The 23,157-nt window shown below is 35.5% G+C and overlaps 1 protein-coding gene across 2 annotated transcripts in view; it reads right to left on the bottom strand.

Moving 5' to 3' along the window:
- Positions 1–356: 356 nt before the first annotated feature.
- Positions 357–23,157, bottom strand: part of AP3B1 (adaptor related protein complex 3 subunit beta 1) — a 294,984-nt gene continuing 272,183 nt past the window's right edge. Inside the window, exons 25-28 of one of the 2 annotated variants that reach the window (XM_050795645.1) lie at positions 19,152–19,249; positions 13,539–13,677; positions 1,488–1,523; positions 998–1,084 (exon numbers count right to left, since the gene is read on the bottom strand). In XM_050795645.1, coding sequence (XP_050651602.1) covers positions 1,493–1,523; positions 13,539–13,677; positions 19,152–19,249 — 268 coding nt within the window. In that variant the 3' untranslated portion in view covers positions 998–1,084; positions 1,488–1,492. Of the gene's footprint in view, positions 1,085–1,487; positions 1,524–13,538; positions 13,678–19,151; positions 19,250–23,157 lie in introns of both variants that reach the window. The other variant, XM_050795644.1, reaches the window with a different exon arrangement.

The raw sequence follows: 23,157 nt of genomic DNA, 5'->3' as shown, positions 1-23,157 counted from the left end.
AGTTTCCAAAGTTGGGCATAAGGAAAAATGAGATTCAAAGAATTTATTCAGCAGGCCACGTAATCAGGTATCTACTACTAATAGATCAAAACTACCTAGAAAGAGATGTTTATTTTGCAACATGAAGATTTTCGTTTATGTTATTAAGTACACCAATTTTTTTTCCCCTTGGAGTAAACTATGCTGTTAAGTAGAAAATTTACTTGGTTTGGAAGTGGTTTTTCTTTCACTAACTAAACCACATTGCTTCTCTGCATAATGTAACACTCAAAATACTCACTTTAAAATAAGAAAACTTTAGCATATGAACTTCAGGATTATTAATAGTTTCTCAATAAAAATGCAAAGACAAATAGGATTCATGTGCTAGTTTATTTATCTTATTATTGAGAGATCACTTCATGACGACAGTTATCAGTAATCAATTACAATATCAAGAAATTCAAAGAACAAAATCTTGCAGAGACCATCTTTTTTGTATTTGGATTTAAAAAGTACGTGATCTCATTTTCACATACCAAGCTGAGAGGCCATTTAGACTATTTCATTGCTCATTTTTGCTTACTGCTGAAGGGAAGATGATTTCCAATGAACTTTAAATATCGCATTCATGTCTACCATTGTCGAAAAAGAGAAGGAAGACGAGGAGGCCAAAAGAAGCAGCAGGATAGAGAAAACGCCACATGGATTCAAGAGTTGAGATAACTGACAGTAAAATATATGCTCTTTGGTTAGCAAAGCGAAAAGGGGGAAAGTATTGCATACATGATAGATACACACTAGCATTCTAAAGCAGGAGACAAGAATGTCAAGAGTGTATTCTTCCCCCACTGCCAGATGGAAGGGCCATTATTATAAATGAAAGGCAGCAGTAGTGGATGCCAGGCACTTTTGTTGTGTGCCAGATTCTGAAGTCCAGATGTAAGCAGGTTACCCCTGAGACAGGACAGGCTTCAGTTCCCGCAGCAGAACAGAACCAATCACAGTTTTCTCAGTGTTTATGATAAGCTGGGCTGTAGAGCCTTCCTTCAGTTCCACTGTGACTAGCATCAATGACCCACTGTGCACAGTTTTAGCTGCAAACCTGGAAGAAAAAAAAGAGAGACCTTTTATCATGAGATGGGGAGGGAAAAGGAGATAGCATACATTCAAATAGGATTAAAATAACTCTTTTTTGTCAAATGAAATAATTTGCTGCAGGCTCCCTACTGCCAAAAGCCCAAAGCCAAGCATTCTTCTGAAAAATCAATAAACTGTCCAGCCCATGCTAACCACAAGCAGGTAATTTTAGTGCACATTTAAAACAGAACAGAAAAAGGAAGTCTATTTTACTTATTAGTTTAAACAATAGATGCAAGTGAATAATTCTCCATTACAATAGATTTGAGAATCATTCATCCACTTGGTATTTAACATTTCACCATGCATAGAGCCATTTTAAATAAGCCATTGTATTTTTATTTTTAAAACATGTTAAGAAAAGGTACCTTTCTCAAAGAGCTTCAAAATTTAACTCCTCACATCTGAAAATGATTATGTAATAAGTTAGATAATTTTATGTACATTATAAAATTCTTACTAAGTTCCACTGAATTCACTCATGTAAAAATATTCAAATTAAATCTGTGATGTTAATGATGACATGAAACAAAATCACGTGACAGCTAAGTGCAACCTCACGCTTCCCTTTTTCTTTGTTTTAAAATGTTTAGAACATTAGATTTTTCTTTTTGCTTTAGAGTGTAATAGAGGAAACTTGAGGTCTCATGCTCTACTTCTAAATTCCAAGACATGAAGAACCTACTGATTACATGGAATTAAAAGCAAAACTAGCCTTTTAAGCACTGCAATTGACTGAAAAGCCGTTGCAGGCACAACGAACTTCTGTCAATCCTGCTAATTCATTCTGCATGCACAGTTGAGCCTCAGGGTCGTGAAGGAAGAGAACAGGAACCTCCCAAGCCTCCATTTTCCACATGGAGCATGTTCCACACACTTTCTGGGGGAGGGGGTTTGATTGCAGGGATGACTGGAGAAAAACAAAGTTGCTGCACATGAGCTTTTGAAAACACTAACAAGTGTAGAGCGGGTCTGTGACCTGCTGTGACCCCACTTTGCAGGGCCAATCCCCTTGCCCCTTTCTATATGACACGTGTCTGAATCTGAGCCATCTGCCTCAATTTGCGCAACATCTTCAGCCACAATGGCACCCAGTTAGCCCTGACAACAGCTCACAATACATAAAAATAAAACTGCCGGGCTAACAGCACGCTGCGGACTATTCAAGAGCAAACCAACTGGTCAGTGTCTCATGTCTGACAATTAGCATGGGCCTTGCACAGAGCCCACGGTGTCCACAGGGATCTGTTTAATTACCATCAACATAAAAGAGGGAGTTTATCAGGAGACACTCAGAAAAACTTCACTCCTGACTTAATTAAAATATTAGCCACTTAAGCAGGAAGCAGATTCTCTTTAAATGAAAAGTAATTTCTTTTTTGGGTTTAAAAAAAAATAACATCAAGATCTCATAACACATTAATTTTTTTGAAACCAAACAAGCCATTTTTGGACAAATAAAATCAAGAACTAGGTTTACCAACAATAATTAGAATAATGTATCAAAACCAAAACAGATATGCTAATTTTACTGAATTTCAAATATTATAAACACTTTAAGTTGTGTTTTAAAATGTGAGCTAATGGGCTATCAATAAAATATGTTAGAAAATCTTCCTAGTCACTTATTTGTGAACTCTACAAGCATGCTGAAAACTTCCAAGGAATCTGACAGAGCAGTGTTCCTACTGAGAGAAGCAATTGTAAGTAACCAGTTTAGGAATATAAATTGTACCAATGTTTTTAAAGAGGTTTTTATAAACCTCTTAACACACACATCCATCTGCTTTTCAGATGTACACATGGGAGATTATGAACTAGGTACCTCAATTTCATCTTTGAGAGAACATAAAGATCACCAGCCCCAAAATGATCTCTCTTTTCTAAGGCTCCTCACAGGTTTATGCATTTCTTTTGTCTACATTTTTCAGGCTCTTCTGCTTCATAGGAGAATGCTGTTTCTATATTCCTGTTAAACCAAGTCACCAAAGGATATGAGGTGGCTCTATTTCCCCATTCATTTATGCAACTTTTCCCACAGATTTGGTCATCATATGTGTAATTCACTCAACAAATATTTCAACAGAGGTCCTATTTCTGGCAGGGTTATAATTATGTAAACAATAGTCTTATTAGTCCCTTTATTTACTTAACACTTGTGCCTTGGGACCATAGAGAAGGAGATTATGCCTGAATAGGAACACAAAAGCACTGTTGTTTGAATTTCAGGGTTGCACAGCCCCAAGGCACATTTTATCTCTTTTCTATTAAAAAACTTAGAGTTAATGTTACAATTAATATAAAGTTGGCAGAGACAAATGTCAATTTTGGTGTCAGTGTGTTGACAGAGATTAGAATTAGTATCTTGGACATGTTTTTGAAATCCTATTGCCACAAAATTCTCAGTACTATACAGAATAGGGGTATGAAAGAAAAGAGGCATTTGCTTACACTGCAGTGGAAACACGCTAAGCAAATCATCCTAGCAACAGAATCTGCTAGCTGGTGTAAAAGCTACTGCCTTTATTAACTAGGTCTCTATGTTCTAGTGTGCACAAATGGTGGAAGCAATGTTTTAAAGCAGAAGACTAGAAGATCAGATGTTCTGACATTCTCATTTCACAGTTCAGAAAGGATATATTTAATTGGAACACAGCATGATCAAAATTGGTTTGTTTTGGCCCTTGGAAGGCAAAAACCACCACCCCAGATTTATTCATCATTTAACTCCTGCACAGGCTATACTTTAACAAACATGCAAAAAATAGTTATGGAAAGAGTACTAATTAATAAGTAATAAATAGCTAGCTTTGGGATGTCAGAAACATTGATTATAAAGTCAGGGTGGGTCAGATATTTATATACTAAACTTAATGGCTGACATCAGAACCTCTGTATTTGGCCTTGAACTAAGATCATACTGTGACAAAATTTTTTCAAAAGGCATGAGAAATTTTTGATCACTATAATGATGATAGCAGCTATCATTTGTTAAGCACTGTGTTCTGGCAGTGGATTCTAAGTGCTTCACTGGAATTATTTCATTTAATCCTATGAGGCAGGTCACTTTATAGATGAGGGAAGTGAGGCCCACAGAAGTTGAAGAACTTCCTCAGGGCCACATACCAAATTTCTGGTTGAGCAGAAATTTGAACCTAAGCATTCTGATTCCAAGTCACACAAATTCTCTTCATATATACAAAAATGCACCCTTAATAATTTGTTTTTATCAGTCAACAAAGCTTTTCCTATTTACCTAATATGCACACAATCTATTATTGTTCCAAAAACATGAAGAAGGAAGAGTCCTCTCTTCAAAAATTGTTTACTTGACTTTGCAGTAATGTGTTATTCAAAGCATGCTGACTTGATTCCTCATCATATTTTAAATTTCTGCCTTTAAATATTTAAAACATTTTAAATATCCCCTACTCTCCTCTCCCTCAAGAGACACCAGCAGTGAAAAATACAAAGCCTTTTTGAATGGAGCTGTAACACAGGGAGGAACTACAGGGAGACCAATCAACCTCGAAAAGCAGTAACACCACAAATGAGAACAAATAAGAGGGATGACAGTTAAAGATGTATTGCCTATGTATGACAGGCTCCATGTTATTAAAAGGATACCACCTAGATATTTTTCATTTGATTATACCACCAACCACTTGCTGTTTGTAATCACCAACTGAGAAGGTAAAACTGTTTGGCTATATCTGTATTTCATCTTATTAAATGTCTCTTTGTCTATTATCTCCAGCAATTGACATTTAATCTTTGAAGCCTATAAGAAAGAATTCTTAAGATTTACAAAAAAGACAGAATAAGCTGGTTGTCAAAGCTAAATTAAAAAAATGTTTCACTCTTCTTAAAAAGTTATTTTGTCTTAACTATAGTCGGAATTATAAAAACGGACCAAATATCAACAACAAATTTGAAAAAAAATCTAATATCTATAATACACAGATTTATTCCCCATGTACTTAAACTATACTTTTTAAGATTTGTGACAAACTGGCTATAAATCATAAATGTTCTTTGTTAGAAGGAAAAGAAATCCTATAACTCAATTGTTCTAACAATTAAAATTAACAGTACAAAATGAATTTAAAAATATTTATCTGAGAGGCTGCATCAGTCTCCAGGGTAGTCACAAACATAACATTTTTTACACAGAATCAGATTTGCTATACTTAATGCAACAGCTCTAAGACATGCTTTTTCTTCTCTTGGATAGTCTTCCTGGTTTCTGATTTTTCTATTTCTATTCTGAGTTCAATTTTCTTGTGCTTTCTGTTCTACTGGTTACCAGAAGCTGTGACAATGACCCACTCAGGCTAAAACTTTTTTTTTTTGTACTCCGTACATGAAGCCTTCAATTACTGCCTGCTGAAGCAGACAGAATCCTATTAGTAAGAAAGACGATCACAAGATGCAGTGCCCTGCCCTAGCTGTATAAAAATAATTAGTCCAAAGTTGACAAATGTGTAATGAAGTCGCACAATCATTACATGTAAGAAATACTGGTTTGAATAAGCCTCCTAAACATCAATACCAAAGAACAGTGATTTGGAGCGCTATCTGCCAAAGGATTTAAAATTATAAATCTTTATTACCTTGAGTTAATATAGTAGAACATTTTAAGCAGGCAGAGAATTTGTAAGTTGTAAAAAATTCTATTTTGTTGACTATAAAATTGCATTTTAAAGTTAAACCATTACACTATTGAATTAATAGTGAGGGACAAAAAAAGCATTTACACGTGATTTAGGTTTAGAGAATTTACACAAAGCAATGTATTTTTCCCAATTATTTAAAAAATCACCTAACAATATTGTAGTATTTTCCTCTAACGTTCAAATGAGAAAAGTTAAAATAAAAAATAAACAACCACCATAATTTAGGACTCTAGTTTCTACTCTAATCTTCAGAGATGGTATAAAAAATTATTCCCCACACTATCAGGCCAATGATGCATTCTCTTTCTTTATACAGGAAAGCTAAAAAATCTAAGTGCCCTTGCTTAAAGAAGACATAAAACATCCCAGTTATTTCAGAGCATTTCTGGTTTGTCTGGTTGGGGTGGGGTGAGATGGGGTTAACAAGAGAAAACTAATAGTAAAACAAATACATTCTTACCCCATTCTCTTTGATTCCTTACAAAATTGTCAACCCAGAAGGAAAACCATCAAGAATACCTTTCTTTCATTTTTACATGAAACAGTTATAGATTCCTATTAGTAAAATGGTTGCATTAGAGGACATTAAATAGTGAACTTAAATAGAACTTAGAGAATGTTTTAAAGTAAAATTCAGCCGTGCAGTTTGGTTACTTCCGAAATATCCAAATATGCTTTCTGTGTGAAAATTAACTGAGGTCCGCATTTGTTTGTCAATGAAATGATGCTTAGGGCCTGCAGAGTTCAAAGCAGTCAGATAAAAAGCAGTGCTGTCCTCTAGTGGACAGCCACCAACCTGAGAAAGAACTGTTTTGATGATTAAAAGAGGTTCTACAAATCTTCAGTCCTGTTTGAGACTCAAAATTTGTCATATGGTAGAAAAGACCTAAGCCTGATAGTTTTATACTTAAAACTGTTTATACAAAATTTTGTTTCTGTTTATACAATGAAGAAGGTTGACAGTAGTATCAGGACTTATAAAATTAGGGCAACAAGGCATCCAATGTTATTTGAAAAGCAAAAATTCTTTGGAGAATTATAAATTCTCCAAAATTACCCAGAATTTAAATCCCATATAGTTAGTACGAGAGAAGAAAATAACTAACAAACAAAAACAGTAACTCAAAAGTTAATAAACCTAAGAATAGAGAAAGGGAAATATTAGAGACCCCATCAAAAAGTGTCTTTGCCATTTGTGTTTGCAACCCTAGCACTAGCAAAATCTGTCACAAAGGTCTCCAAAAAAATACTAAGTGAAGGAGTTACACATTATAGATCTTTTTAAGATACCAAAACTAATGTGTACCAGTATTTCCCCTATTAACAACCTTTAAACAGGTATGTAATAACGGTGATTAACTGGGTGAGTTTAAGGCCTAGAAATGAAACAAGTTGGCCAGGCATGGTGGTGCATGCCTGTAATCTCAACACTTTGGGAAACCAAAGCGGGAGGATTGCTTGAGCCTGGCAGTTTAAGACCAGCCTGGGCAACATAGGGACACCCTGTCTCTACAAAAAAAAAAAAAAAAAAATTAGCTGGGCATGGTGGCAGGCACTTGTAGTAATAACTACTCAGGAGGCTGAGGCAGGATGATTGCCTGAGCCCAGTTCAAGGTTGCAGTGAGCTATAACTGTGCCACTGCACTCCAGCCTGGGCAACAGAGTGAGACCCTGTCTTAAAAGAAAAAAAAAAAAAGAAATGAAACAAGTTGTTCTTTACCTGTACTTGAATTAAATAATAAGACTTTTGTTTTAAACTTGAAATAAACTGTCTTCATGTGTGTTGATAAATTAAAAAGTTGACTGCCTGGTTGCCAATGGATACACTGTTCCACTCACAGCACCAGACTTTCCTAATAGTTAAGGACCTAGTGACAATAGTAAAACAACATTTATTTGACTAAGATTGTAATTATCCACAAGTTGCATAGGTAAAAGCTTGCAAATTTAAAAAGTGACAGGATAAACAAAATCCAAATTGCTAATTAAGATATACAGGGTGGGGGGTGAGGAAGTGGGGAAGGAATATCAGTAGTGAATACAAGTTAATAATGAAAGTTGCTCCAGAATCTTACTGAATAATAAGGTAAGAACTAAAATAGAATCATGGCAGAGACAGGGCGTTCTGTCTTCAATCAAATATCACATTTTCTCCTCAGAGGGTTAATTTGTGGTTCATGAAAGGACAAAATGAGTAGGTAAGTGTGACAACCTTTTCAACAACATTATTGTATGCAAACATCAGGATTTCTGACTATGGGTGAAAATGTGAGATGGCTGAGACTGCTGAAAGACATACACAGTTATGGTCTAAGACTGTTTATATTATAGACACGGCTCTAATGTACTCCCGGAATGGGCAATACACTATCTTGCCGGAGCACTCTGGGATATGTGTAAGAAAAATTAAACCAAACATCTCATCTACTGGCATCCCTTACTGACTAATCGGGAAAAAAGAAAACATATAAACCTAGGAAAAAGTATTTTGAAATGTGTCATGTGGCAATACAGCTTGATAATTCAGGGCAGCCTCAAACTGTGGACTTTGGAACATTTGCCTTCTAATCACTTGGAGTGCTGCCTAAAATAGAGATTCCTGGGCTCTGTCTCAGATTTACTGAAGCTGAGTTTTTGGGGTGGGTTCCAGAAATCTGAGTTTTACACAAACTCACACGATTTTGTGGTACAGAAAAACCTCAGCGATTTCGGAGCGACAGGTTTTTCGTTTTCTGCTTTTTGGCCACTGCACTTACTCCTTAGTGCTGTTACCAGAGGACGTGCAATGTAATAAAAGCAAGGCACCTCAGTTTCCACGACGTTGAACACAAACCTCCTTCCTAAACCCTTTCTGGATATTTCACAGAGAATCACAAGAAAGTTTTCCTGGCCCTGAATGAACTGGGATCCCCACAACTAACGCCTCTAATCTCCTACCTTCGAACACATGAGGTCTTGCCCCTTCCCCTTTGCAGTCCATTCATCTACTGGTTTAATACTGTCCATTTTGCCTTTGGGATACACTTTATTTATGTATTCGTTTACCAGTATTGTCTTAAGTAATATGCATTAAGACCTTCACCATGTATAGTATATCTCATTAAAATAAATTTGAATATCTTACACAGGAAATGAAGATAGATATTCAGCTATATATTTAATAAGTGCTTTTTGATGATGATGGAAATTCTCATTTTTGTAATACTCCTTATCATGCATTAACAGTAATTTGGAAAACAGCAGATTGACACAATGACCATAACTCTGTATCTCTCTCTTTTTTTTTTTTTTTTTTGAGGTGGAGTCTCCCTCTGTTGCCCAGGATGGAGTACAGTGGTGCCATCTTGGCTGACTGCAACCTCTACCTCTTGGGTTCAAGCAATTCCCCTGTCTCAGCCTCCCGAGTAGCTGGGATTACAGGTGCCTGCCACCACGCCTGGCTAATTTTTTTTTGTATTTTTAGTAGAGACGGGGTTTCACCATGTTGGCAGGCTGGTCTTGAACTCCTGACCTCAAGTGATCCGCCTGCCTTGGCCTCCCAAAGTGCTGGGATTATGGGCGTGGGCCACCATGCCCGGCCACTCTGTATATCTCAATAAGATGATTTTGTTCTCAAAGAGCAAGTTTTTCAAGTAAGTACAACAGAAATGAAGATAAAAGTTGAGTCTCTCAATAGTATACTGTTTGGCTCTGATCCTCTCACTCATTTAGAAAATTACAACTAGGCCGGGCGCGGTGGCTCAAGCCTGTAATCCCAGCACTTTGGGAGGCCGAGACGGGCGGATCACGAGGTCAGGAGATCGAGACCATCCTGGCTAATACGGTGAAACCCCGTCTCTACTAAAAATACAAAAAACTAGCCGGGCGAGGTGGCGGGCGCCTGTGGTCCCAGCTACTCGGGAGGCTGAGGCAGGAGAATGGCGGGAACCCGGGAGGCGGAGCTTGCAGTGAGCTGAGGTCCGGCCACTGCACTCCAGCCCGGGCGACAGAGCGAGACTCCGTCTCAAAAAAAAAAAAAAAAAAAAAAAAAAAAAAATTACAACTAAAAATCATATAATCTAATAGTAGATCTGCTTTCTCAATTAATCTTTAAAAGTGTTAATGAAATAAAAAATGTTTCTGGTTTTTGAAGTGAATTTCATAAAACCTGTGCTCATTTAATTGGCTTTTTCTTAATGAGGGCCATTTTCTGTTGCTGTGTTAAGAGTCATTTTCTATTAAGTCTTCAATTAAAATTTGTACTTTATACCATTACATACTTCTACACATTAATAAAAAGGTTCACTTTTCCTTAGATAATTCTTATACTAAGTATTTCTTTACCTGGCATTTAATGTAAAAATGTATAAAATTTGAAGAGCAGTAGAAATAAAGTATTCCAAAATTAGGCAATGGAAACTCTATTCATTAATGGGTTAGAATGAATACACTAATTCTTATTAAAAGTCCTCTCAGAAAGAAAAGATCCTGAAAAATTAAATAGAACATAAACCAGCCAAGAGTAACTTAACATACTGGAAATTTTAATCTCTTAAAATACTAGTAGTAAAAATGCTTTTCACACTTGGTGTTTTTAAAAATAATCCTAAACTGATTACCATCAATAAATATTAGAGTGGCTTTGGTCCTATTCTTCATAAACTCAAAAACGTAACTATCACAAAAGAATAAGGGAATCATTCAAAATCTCATAGGGATTTCAATTTTATCATTAGCAATTAAATAATATATAAACTTAAATATAGAAACATATTAATTCCACAGGGTAATATAATATGGAACACTTTAGTTAAAAACATTTATTTCAATAAAGTGGTAAACAGTTAATTTAGATTATTATAATGTAAACACTAATTCCTGTTTCATTTTAAATGAAATTAAGAAAAGCAAAAAAAAACTGTACAAAAGTACAGTTTTATTAACAATTGTTTTTGTTTTAATTGCTATTAGCAAAAAGAATGAGAAAAAGTGTTACATACACAAGATAATAATTTATGTCAATTTCTGTATAAAAAATACAAATAACTTTAGGTGTTTGTCACCTGGAAGCTTTCTAAAATTTAGAACATTATTACAGCCATACTTTAGCTATAAAAGCAAATATGAAATATTTTTCAATTCAGTATGGTGGGACTTGAGAAGCAAGTTAAGACAGCACAGCCTATTCTTAAGTATTTACAGGTATTTTATTGACTTTTGACTCTGTAGTAACTTGGGCCCTCCCCCAGGTTACAGAGCCAAACACCAGGCCACTGATGATGGGGCTAGAACAGAAAAGCCTCAAGACACTGTGGATGAGTATGAGGAACACGAACATTAAGTTTGGGTTCAATCTCTGCATTCCAAAGTCAAATATAAATGGTTCTTAGTTGTGTGTCTCCTCTGCATTAGCATGGACAATTGAGAATTGACTGTAATTTTAATTTAAATCATTTGAGCAGGTATTACAGGTATTACGTTCCAAACCAGCAAGACAAGTTACTGGCAAACTATCTTTAATAAGAATTATACAACTGTGCTAAGGGTCCCTTTAAGTCTGTCTCCCAATAGGAAGATAGCTTTCATTTTATGTGGCTTTGTAACTTCACTTTTCTTCTTCTTTCTTTTCTCTTTTTTTGAGACAGGGTCTCACTCTGTCACCCAGGCTGGAGTGCAATGGTATGATCACAGCTCACTACAGCCTTGACTTCCATGGGCTCAGGTGACCCTCCCACCTCAGCTTCCCAAGTAACTTGGACCACAGGCATGTGCCACCATGCCGGACTAAATTTTATATTTTTTGTAGAGACAGGGTCTCCCTATGTTGCCCAGGCTGGTCTTGAACTCCTGGGCTCAAGAGATCTGCCCACCTTGGCCTCCCAAAGTACTGGGATGACAGATGTAAGCCACCTTGCCCAGCCTTGACATTTTTTCTTCTAAGAAACAAAAATCTAGACAGCTGCCATTGCTTTCAGAAAAGTTAAAAACAAACAAACAAACAAAACAACAACCCAAAACAACCTATACACAAAACAAAACTAGATGTTCCAACATAAACAGTGGCTACTCTATATCTTTTTGTACATTACAAAAGAACATATTAAAACAAGACTGCAGTATTGCTGGATACTAGGTGTTTCAGGTAAAATTTCATACTGAAGAAGTTATAGTTGATAATATGGCATTTAGGTGTTTTAGTAAATTCAATAATTCCAAGGATCCATAAATAAAACAAAACAGTTTCTGTTAGAGAAAATTACCTAGGAAAGTGAAAAGAAGTATTTAAAGCAGAATAAAATTAAAACAGGAAAACTCAAAATCAAAATATTTATTTGCATTGAAAAGGCTTTTGTTTACTCTTTTCCCTATTGAACAACATTAACTGATAAATAAGTTGTATTTTTGTGATGGTCTGTATCATGGCCTTACATCCATTTTCTTATTTTATCACCACCCTAAAAGAAATGAAAGCACGAGACCTCTTGAGCAACTTAAGAACCCTATGTTCGTTTAAAAAAACAGTACAAGGTAAATCTATTTTTAAACTAGTACATGCAGTTTTTATTCTGCTGTGATCAGTTCAGTGAAGTCAGGCAACTATGAATACAGTAATGGCAGATCAGCTCTTCTGAAGTCAAATCTAATGTTCTTTCATAGCTATCACAGAATTTCATTTCAGTCCTCCCCCACTTTTTTTTCCTGCCACCCATTTCCAAACACATGAGGAATGTAAAGCGCGTAAGAAGTTGCAACTTCCCCAAGATGACCAAGACAATTAGTGGCAGAGTTAGGTCTAAAACCTAAATCACCTGTAGCATTTTTCATATGGGGCCTCTCTTACTCCTGTGCTAACTAAAAAAAAATGGTTTTTAAGGTCCACGGACCTTCCCTTTGATGCTAAATTTGTTTTCCATGATTCATAATTATATAAGAAAGGGCACACTAAATACACAGTGCGTAGATATTTTTAATGGCAGAAGTATGTCTGCCAAGTATGTAAAATTGCCATGGGAATTTTACAACAAATTCCCTTAAGCTCACACAGGACTATGCAATCACCAAATGGGTAAGAGATAATTATTTTTATCTTTACATTCATTTAAAGCCACGGGCATTCATAAAAATACAAGAGGGCAAACATTAATCACATTTTCTGCTGCCTTTCAGGACAAATAACTTGGATCTCATATTTCAGATGCCTGGTGATGGAAAATATTACTGGTCTAAGAAAAAGAAGCTGTATTTACCCCCATGTTGGTCATCTAGCAGCGCTTTATTTACTGGAAGCAGTCTTAGGGGATGGCTATAAAAAGGAAATCTGTATGTAGTACCCAAACTTCCTCCCTTTCAATTAAAAAAGTCCAACTATATTGCTTTATAGAATAGTTCTTCCTGGACATCTACTGAATCTAGTGAAATAAGATAAACTCTCAACCATTTCATAAAGGGTAATTTTATAAATTACCAAGCTATTATAAAATGTGAATATGCTCTGTATATCTTCCAGGAAAGACCATACCAGTATGATAAGAATGCTCTGAGAGGGAAAAGACAGCCTTAATGCAAAGCAATAAACAACTATACCATCAGAAAACAAAAGGGAGTGTGTGTGTGTGTGTGTGTGTGTGTGTGTGTGTGTGTGTGTGTGTGTGTGTGTGTGTGTATGTTTAGGGGTTATTTCCAAAGAAAACAATGAATTTAAAATTATATATTTATACGTACTCAAGTCATCTCCACCTCCACATTGTGTGTTAGTGAACCCACCTGTTTATATTATCCTGGCCCGAAGGGACTGCACCTACATTGGCTATATTAACAACCTTCTGAAAGATCACAGAGGGAGTGAAATTCTGTGGTGCAGCAATGATGACAGCAGAAGTTTCATTCATTCCTGTTAGCATTCCTATAAAAGCAAAAGAAGGCTCCCTTTTACTAATTTCTTTTTGAAAATTACATTTACAGAATTTTAAGCTCATGGCCAAAATTTTAACTTTTTTCAACAAAAGAAACACCACTTTAGGATCCAATTTACAAGATAATTATAAAACTAAAACAATATGCAATTGTTTCAAAGATTTTTTAAAAATCCTTATTGTATAGGAAAATGTGTAAAAATGCAGTTAAAAATCACTCAATAAATCTAATTTTAAGTATGATAGGATAAAAACTTAGAATCACAAATATGAAATATCAATTTCAGTCTCTTTAAAATATACTCAATCTGGGGTTTATGTAAACTAGTAACTTTTACTTCTTAATAATATATAAATGTATTTATTACTATTGCTATTTTTTTCTGTTCATTCAAAGATCTCTCATTGCCAAATGTTGCATGAGAACACATCAAAGTAATTCCAGTATAACTAGCAGCAATACCTGATAAATGGCCTCAGTATGACAGATCGAAGTTATCTCAACAGTGACTGGAAGTCACTGAAAATGTACAAGTATTTAGGCTATACTTAGAGATAAAAGTACTTGCCTAGTGAATGAAACTATAGTTGCTGACAAAAACACAAATTGAAATTTCTGAAGTAAAAACTTGAAAATGAAGGAAAAAATGAGAATGAAAACTCTTTTTTTTTTTTTTTTTTTTTTTTTTTTTTTTTGAGACGGAGTCTCGCTCTGTCCCCCTTGCTGGAGTGCAGTGGCCGGATCTCAGCTCACTGCAAGCTCCGCCTCCCGGGTTCAGGCCATTCTCCTGCCTCAGCCGCCCGAGTAGCTGGGACTACAGGCGCCCGCCACCTCGCCCGGCTAGTTTTTTTGTATTTTTTAGTAGAGACGGGGTTTCACTGTGTTAGCCAGGATGGTCTCGATCTCCTGACCTCGTGATCCACCCGTCTCGGCCTCCCAAAGTGCTGGGATTACAGGCTTGAGCCACCGCGCCCGGCCGAGAATGAAAACTCTTAAATCCCCGGGACGTTTCAAATAATATTTAGGAAAGAAATTAAGTTAAGCAAAAGCATGAAAAAAACCATACAGTCAATGCAAGACATGCCATTAATATTCAGATCTCCTGTAAAAATGTTCAGTGAACAAATTCAACAACGTACCAAACACTTCAAACAAATACTGAAATTTAGTACCCGGGTTAAAAAACACATTAATTACAACAAATGCCATCTATTTGGATCTGTGATATAAGTCATAGACATCTAATGGCATCTATTAAAACCAGTAACTCTTTGAGATATTTGATACGTGCACAGTAGTTTACAAAATTGATGAAAATAGTAAAAATCTGATTTCATGTTTTCAAAAGACCCTGCACCTTCAGGCATATATATCTAATTTTCAGTTATTTATTGCAAATGAAACCTAAAATTTAAAAGAATCCCTACGATTAACAGTATGAAAACACTAAAGCCTAACACTGTGAAAACACTTTTGCCGTCAGTTAGAAAATAAAACTATCTAGCTTCTAACAACAAGCATTTTTTACTAACCACTTTCAAACTCTGGGAACACTATGTTCTGTCTTAGACCGTTTAACTTCAATATTAGGCAAAAGCTTTAAAAACTATACAGTCAAACACTGCTTTTAAGTAAAGCACAGTGGCTGACATAACACTGCTGAGAGATGTGTGTACTCATTTAGGATTTAAACCTTCTCCATTAAGCTCTATTGAAGAGCAACTGCTGAATAAATGAATGCAACTATGTTTATGTTAAAAGCCTGTTTCCCGCAGCATGTAATTAAAGGAAATGTTGTACAAAGCCAGTACTTTTGTCAAGCTCCTGTAAATGGAAAGATGGATAGCACTCAGAGAAGTGAATGCATTGCTTCATATTTAACCTTAACACTCTTGTCATTAATGGTTTGTCTAACTTGTTCTATAAAAGACAAGGTACTGCTCCATTGAAGTAAAATTAAAAAAATCAACTAAACCATGCTTTTCAGAACAGAAGATTCATTATCGTCAGCTAATGTATTGGCATAAAGCAAAGTAACATCCTATCAAGTAAGGCACACATTCAATCTGCCTTCCCACCCCCCTTTATTTTTAACTCATGCTGTTTTATTGTTATAGGCAATTTGTACCACTCAGCATGACAGTGTAAACTGAATCAAGATTAATTTACATGCAAAAGAACACTTAGGAGAGCAGCATGGTAAGCAAATGTATTGTCTCGATTGCTGAGGTGGAAAAAGAACCTGGAAAGAAAAAAAGGTGCCCTAATTAAGGGGCATCAAATATGATTGCTTATGGTAGTTAAGGGCCAGAAAATAGTAAATGTCTGACCATTTAAAGAATTAGCATCTTGCTAGCTAGGAACCCATAAGATGGATGCATAAATCATAATAAAATTAAGTAAACATTTTAGGTTTCTTAAACCAGAGATTTTTCTAAATGAAAATATATCAGGTATTCTCAAATTAACAGGAAAGAAAAACAAGCGAAGGTTTCATTAAAAGTTTCTCCTAAAAAATAATACTTTAAAACACTGTAGAGCCTGTCATATATAATAAAGGTAAAATCACTCGGAAGATATTTTAAAATTGTCAGCTAAATAATTTGTGGCTTTATTAGAGTCTATCTAAATTTTGGTGAAGGCAGTAGATAGCACTTACTTTAGGCTGATCAGCTGTAATTAACTGCTAAAAGGCAAACCAAATAATGTAAAAAAAATAAAATTCAAAAAAAATTTCTAAGTTTTAGATTTGTAATTTAATTCACAAGAAGAAAACGAATAAAAATTCAAAAAAATTTTCTAAGTTTTACATCTGCAATTTAATTCACAAGAAGAAAATGAACAAGAGGCGGCATCTTAGAATAAGGCTTAGGCCTCTTGAAATTAAAACTGCGTGAAGAAACCAAATTAAATATTTTTAAGTAAAAAAGAGATCCCATGTTATTTTCTTATTGAAAGCATCTCACAGCTAGATCATTAACTAATTCTGCAATGCTTGAAACTCACAGCAATGAAATAAATCATGCTTCTGATGGAGGCTTATATACATAACCATCAATATATAGAATAATCTTTCATTTACTACTTTGACTACCAATCTTATTATATATATAAAAAATGTTTAGCCATGAAACCCTAAATGCAACAACTGAGAAAAAGTGATAGATCATGTTGCATATTAGAAATAAAACTTTTGTTTTTAAAAAATATTAACTTAAAATGCAATACTCTGTTAGAACCACTTTTATTTAATACTATATACTTTTCAGTTATGTATATCTTTAGAATAAAAATGGAACCATATTCCTCATGTTCCTTATTTATAATTTTTTCAGTTAAATTGAATTAACACATTTAACGTACTTCTTGAGTTTTAAAATGTGTCATATGAAATAAGGTATTATGTAAATCCTTTTTATTCAAGGTAGAAAAATCGGTTAAAGCTGGTGTACCCCCGCCCACATACACACACACACCCCTTAAATTTACTTGCGTTTTACCTTCCAGAATTTTGCATTGATAAAATCTGAGGAAACAGATTTTTATTCTGATTTAGGATTTTCTGTTAGCGAGAGATTTCTAGGTATCTTTTGTGGAAATAAGCTACGCTCTTACTAGAGCAGTATAACAAATACATGTGTAAAGTTGAGGATTGAGACCTCTATTACCAAACCTGCTGAAACCTATAACTAAAAAGATGCTATTGAAAATACTCTTTAAACCTGTGCTAAATTTGCCAGCATCAAGTTCCACATCAAAGAATGAATTCAGGAAGACAGAAAGAATGATACAGAAATGCCAAGAGACTTGCAAGGATTTACAAATACTTCATATAAACAAATTTTCAAATAGCTTTATTCAGAGTAGCCTTTCTGCTCTATTAAACATAGCAAACAGCTGCCAGATTTATTCAGACAAATAATCAACAACCATAGAAGTAAAATGGCAGAAGAAAAAGGAATTTTGGCAACAACTCCACAGAGGACCACAGCTATTCTCCAAGTGCACTTCTCTCATGCACTTATGGTTCTGTATGGCTAGTCAGCGAAAAATCCCTCAGTCACAGCAGAGCACAAAAAATTTGATCGAAATATTAAGTATTCTAAACAAAAGCTGAGGGAGTGAAAGGGTATATAATAATCTGCTGCTTCAGATAACTTTAGCTGCACTTTTCAAAAAAAGAATATCCCCTTAACAATAAATGTGCCAATGCCTTATTCAGTCACCGTGTGCCACTCACCTTGGTTTGCTGAGCAGATGTAAAGCAGAGAGGCAGGCTTTAGCCAGCAAAGGGTAAGAATAGCAAATATAAGAATCAATTCAATTTGTCAATAGAAAAATAAAATCACAAAGATAATTTTCCTCTATAGCAATAATCAACTTTCCAAGAAATGCAAACCAAAGAAAGATTTCATCGTTCTTTTTTATCACTTAAGTAATGCCCGAGCAAAAATATTACTATTAATTTACGGTCTTGTATGAGATTTTCTTTTTGACACTGTGAATTGCAAAGGCTTAGAGTAAAAACAGTATCTTCTGCATAATAATGGAGTGCTAGGAAGCATGCCCCTCTTCTTAGGTGTAGGTATTCGTGTGTGCCTAGTACGTTCTGGAAGTTTGATGGGTATGATTTACTACCTCAAAGTGAAGGGATCTTTGATAACACCCTCCACAGGAAAAAAATGGCTGAGATTCACATAAAATTGTAAAAACTGCTGACTATAGCATTTAAATATGCCTTAGTTTTATAAACGTTATCGTTAATTAAACACATAAAATCAGACAGGTATCTCCCCTTATTCACATATAAAAAAAACCCCCTCGCTTTTATTAGAAGGTATGTTTGACTCTGGGCAAACTACAGATATTAATATTTGCATTTTGCTGAAAATATTTTCTTTTTAAGTACTTATTTAAAAAATGTTTCAGTTCTAATACGTTCTGACAACACAGCATTTCTTTAATATAGAATTAGGTCAAAAGAAACCAGAAGTATTTTAATGCCATAATTAGGACTTTATTTTGAAGGGTAAGGTAGTTTAATGTGTGCAGGGACAAATACATTAGTAACACATAAACAGTTCTATAATGAAAAAAATACACAAACATAACAATTATAGTGGTAGGACATCGGTAAAGTCCCCAATTCCTGGCACTTTCAATAATACAAAACCCCTTAGTATATCATCGGGTTGACAAGCGACAACTCTCAGCATTGAAAAGGTGATTAAGAATTAATTTATCATTTTAAAGACGTATTAATCAATTTTCAAGTGTGCCAGAAATATAGACAAACATCTATTTTTAAGATTGTAAGTGCAAAGCATTAACAAAAATTGGAAGATTGTGCACTAATATCTGTTAATGGCTATGTATACATGAAAATTTGTTTTAGAGACTGTACAGGAATGAGCACATATTATTTGGTGTGTAAATTTCTAGTAAGTTGTAGACATCTCTCACCTTGCTCTTTCTTAAAATCTTTCTCTGACATGGCCACAGGTAAAAGCAGTTCTCCAACAGGTGGTTGAATATTAACACTGAAGCAATCATCCTTGGTACTGAAGAAAAACAATCAAAGCTGACTAAATGCTTCATAAATAAACATTCTTAATACTAAGTAGTTAAATCAATGCAATGAAAGCATATGCTAGCATAGACAGTATAAGGTCTTTTTGGTTTAAATATCACAGCTAAAAAGGTTTAAACATTTTCCTGAACAACATTACTTGCAGAAGAATACATCTGTTTTCTCAATCAGGACTTTTTTTAAAAACAAAACTACATAGGTATAGTAAATTATCCCATTTGAAAAATAACTTTAAAAACTTGCAGTAATTGTATGTAACCACTACCACCAGAGAAGCACTTCATGCAGCTTATAGAGAAGTAATGTTTTATCTCTAGTTTGCATACATCTTAAAGTATAGAAGATGAAGTGCTTTAGTCTGAAACAGTTAAGATCTCTTTTTAAAAATATTAGTTTTTAATAAAGAAGAAAACAGAGTGACCATATTGTGTTTACATAGGTGCTAATAGTAATATCTCATCTGCAAACTTGCTTTCCTTAAAAAAAAAAAAAAAAAAAAAAGCCCTTATTTGCTAGTAGTGCTATTCATTGACATCATTGACCAACATGGTAAAAATTATTATTTCAAATGACAGGATATGAAGAATTTAAGAAAGCCAACCATGTTTGTTCTAATATCAGATAGAAAAACAATAAGTGCATTTACGTAAGTCTCATGACATTATGATCAATACAAAAATACTAAATTGTCTAAAAAATTTTTTAAAGTTAGATGTTTAGGGTTAGGTTGAGTGTATCCTAAATGATAGCAGTGTGTTTGGCTGCAAATAAGCAGAAAATCCAATTAACAGTTTTTTGAGAAAAAGGCATTGATCGTTTATAATACAAGAAGTCTTAGAGTTACCAGTCGCAGGCTCATTAAGTGGCTTAAAAAAGCCTTTAGAGGCCCAGATTCCTCTAGCTTTCCACTCTGCCATCCTTACTATGTTGGCTTTCATCCTCATGGTTGCCACATGGCTGCTGTATCTCCAGGTACCTAGTTTACATTCCATTGAAGGAAGGGTGGTGATGACAGAGTGTTGAGTAACTGTGTCAACCAAATCTGTTCCTTTTTATCACAAAAGCAAAAGTTTTCAGGAAGTCCCATAGAGGGACTTCTACTTTCATATTAGAACTGGATCCCACAGCCTGTGAGATGGTAGCTAGAGAAACAGGGATTGTGGATAAGAAATACTAAACATTAGGTTAAGAAACACTTGAATTTATTCATGTGTGGGTAGAGACAAATGACATAATATAAAAAAAGAACATAAAATCCACTTTTATTTTATGCTATTATGTATTGTATTCTTGCAAGTGGCCTTATATTTTTTCCATATGTAGATTGTCCAAGGCAAACCAATAACTCCAATTTATTTGTCAATTCAATAAACACTTATTGAATGCAAACTTGATCCTATGTAGTGTGTGAATATCTGGGGATTTAATGCCAAGTGAGATTGGCCCTTCAAGCTCACAAATCTAGTTGGAGGGAAAGAAATTACACTTATAATAGAACGGCAGGCACTACATTAGATATGTGGAAAGCATTCTGCAGGAGTGAGGCTGAGTTTACTTCCAAGAGGAGAAAGAGGGCATTCTAGGCCTGTACTTTGGGAATGAGGAGCAGACTAATATGTCAACAGAAGAGGCTGGGGGCACATGGCAGAGTATCATATATGGTATGACCACTCATCCCAGTCCTGCCAGGAATAGTCCCAGTTTACAGCTGTTGTGGAATCCTGTCCAGCTGGTGCCTACTTTCACTCTCTAAAGTATCCTGATATGTGTGATAAAGCATATGGTTACTTTACTCATATAACTAGGACAAGGGTGTTTCAGTGTTTCTTGAAGCAATGGGAAACTACTAGAGATTTTTGGCGTAGGAAGGTAAATGGTCCCATTTATGTTTTAGAAACTCCAGTGGCAGTGGTAAGGTGGAGTAAGGGAGAAACCAAAGGCAGGTACATCAGTTAGGAGTCTAAATTAATAGTCTAGGCAGGGTTTTGATTTTTTTTACGCATTTACTGTGTGTTTTTTTACTTTAATAAAGCCTAAAAAGGATATTAAGAGATAGCTTCTGTTATTTCAAATTTACTGATAAGAAAACTAAAAAGAAGTTGAACAATATGCCCAAGGTCACACAGCTAGTAACTGACAGCACTGGGATTTGAACCCAGGTGTATCTAACTTCAAAGTCCACATTTATTCCACTATAATATGCAACTTCCCCAGGGTGAGCAGCACTGGGCAGGGGGCAGATGGAGTATTTTATGGATATTCTAGAGTAGAAGGGACACACCTGGTGATGAATGGAGGGAAGAAACTTCACACCTTCTAATGTGAACAACTGGGTGAATGACAAAGTGCTGAAGGAGTTTGGGGACTTAAAGAAAATGATTTGGCTTTAGCCACATTATATTTTGAGTACTGAGTTACCCATGAAGAGATATTCAGCAGATAAATGGAAATACAAATCAAGAATCTGGAGAGAGACTAGCTGCGCATAGTGACATGTGCTTATAATCCTAGCTATTTGGGAGGGTGAGCTGGGAGGATTGCTTCAGCCCGGGAATTTGAGACTACAGGGAACTATGATCATGCTACTGCACTCCAGCCTAGGTGATAGAGTGAGACCTCATCAAGAAAAGAAAAGAAAAGAAAAAAAAAAGAAAAGAAAAGAGAAAAGAAAATAAGAAAGGGAATCAGGAGAGAGGACAGGGCAGTACGTAAGAGTCTGGAAGCAGTAAGAATGGTGTAAATGCATGAAAAAATGCTCATCATCACTGGCCATCAGAGAAATGCAAATCAAAACCACAATGAGATACCATCTCATACCAGTTAGAATGGCAATCATTAAAGTCAGGAAACAACAGGTGTAGGGGAAGATGTGGAGAAAAAGGAACACTTTTAAACTGTTGGTGGGACTGTAAACTAGTTCAACCATTGTGGAAGACAGTGTGGCGATTCCTCAAGAATCTAGAACTAGAAATGCCATTTGACCCAGCCATCCCATTACTGGGTATATACCCAAAGGATTATAAGTCATGCTGCTGTAAAGACACATGCACACGTATGTTTACTGCGGCACTATTCACAATAGCAAAGACTTGGAACCAACCCAAATGTCTGTAAATGACAGACTGGATTAAGAAAACGTGGCACATATACACCATGGAATACTATGCAGCTATAAAAAAGGATGAGCTCATGTCCTTTGCAGGGACATGGATGAGGCTGGAAACCATCATTCTGAGCAAACTAGTGCAAGGACAGAAAACCAAACACCGCATGTTCTCACTCATAGGTGCAAATTGAACAATGAGAACACATGGACACAGGATGGGGAACATCACACATCGGGGCCTGTCGTGGGGTCGGAGGAGGGAGGAGGGATAGCATTAGGAGATATACCTAATGTAAATGATGAGTTAATGGGTGCAGCACACTAACATGGCACATGTATACATATGTAACAAACCAGCACGTTGTGCACACGTACCCTAGAACTTAAAGTATAAAAAAAAACAAAAACAAAAAAAGAATGATGTAAATGGTGTAGGGAAGAGCTGAAGCCTTATGAGTAGATAAAAATCATATAGGAAAAGAGGATACCACAAAAAGGAAAGAGTGCAAATCTGGGGAAGACCTGTATTTAAGTAAAAACAGAAGAAGAGCAACTTGCAGAAGAGACTGGAGGAAGAGTGGTCAGGAAAAAAGGCATGTGCCAAATACTGCAGGAAGGCAGAGTAAGATGAGGGATAAAAAGAAGTATAACTGCTAATCTTAGTAAGGCCGTTCAGATTGCAGGAAGACCACACAATGCAGTGAGTTGGAGGGTGAAGGGAAGACTGACAATGGAAGAAGGAACAGAAAGAAGAGGCAAGCTTCCTGAGAATG

The sequence above is a fragment of the Macaca thibetana genome, chromosome 6 (assembly GCF_024542745.1).
Source record: "Macaca thibetana thibetana isolate TM-01 chromosome 6, ASM2454274v1, whole genome shotgun sequence".
NCBI lineage: Eukaryota > Metazoa > Chordata > Mammalia > Primates > Cercopithecidae > Macaca > Macaca thibetana.
Note: the sequence above shows the minus strand (reverse complement) of the source record. Positions and strands in the feature narration are given on the sequence as shown.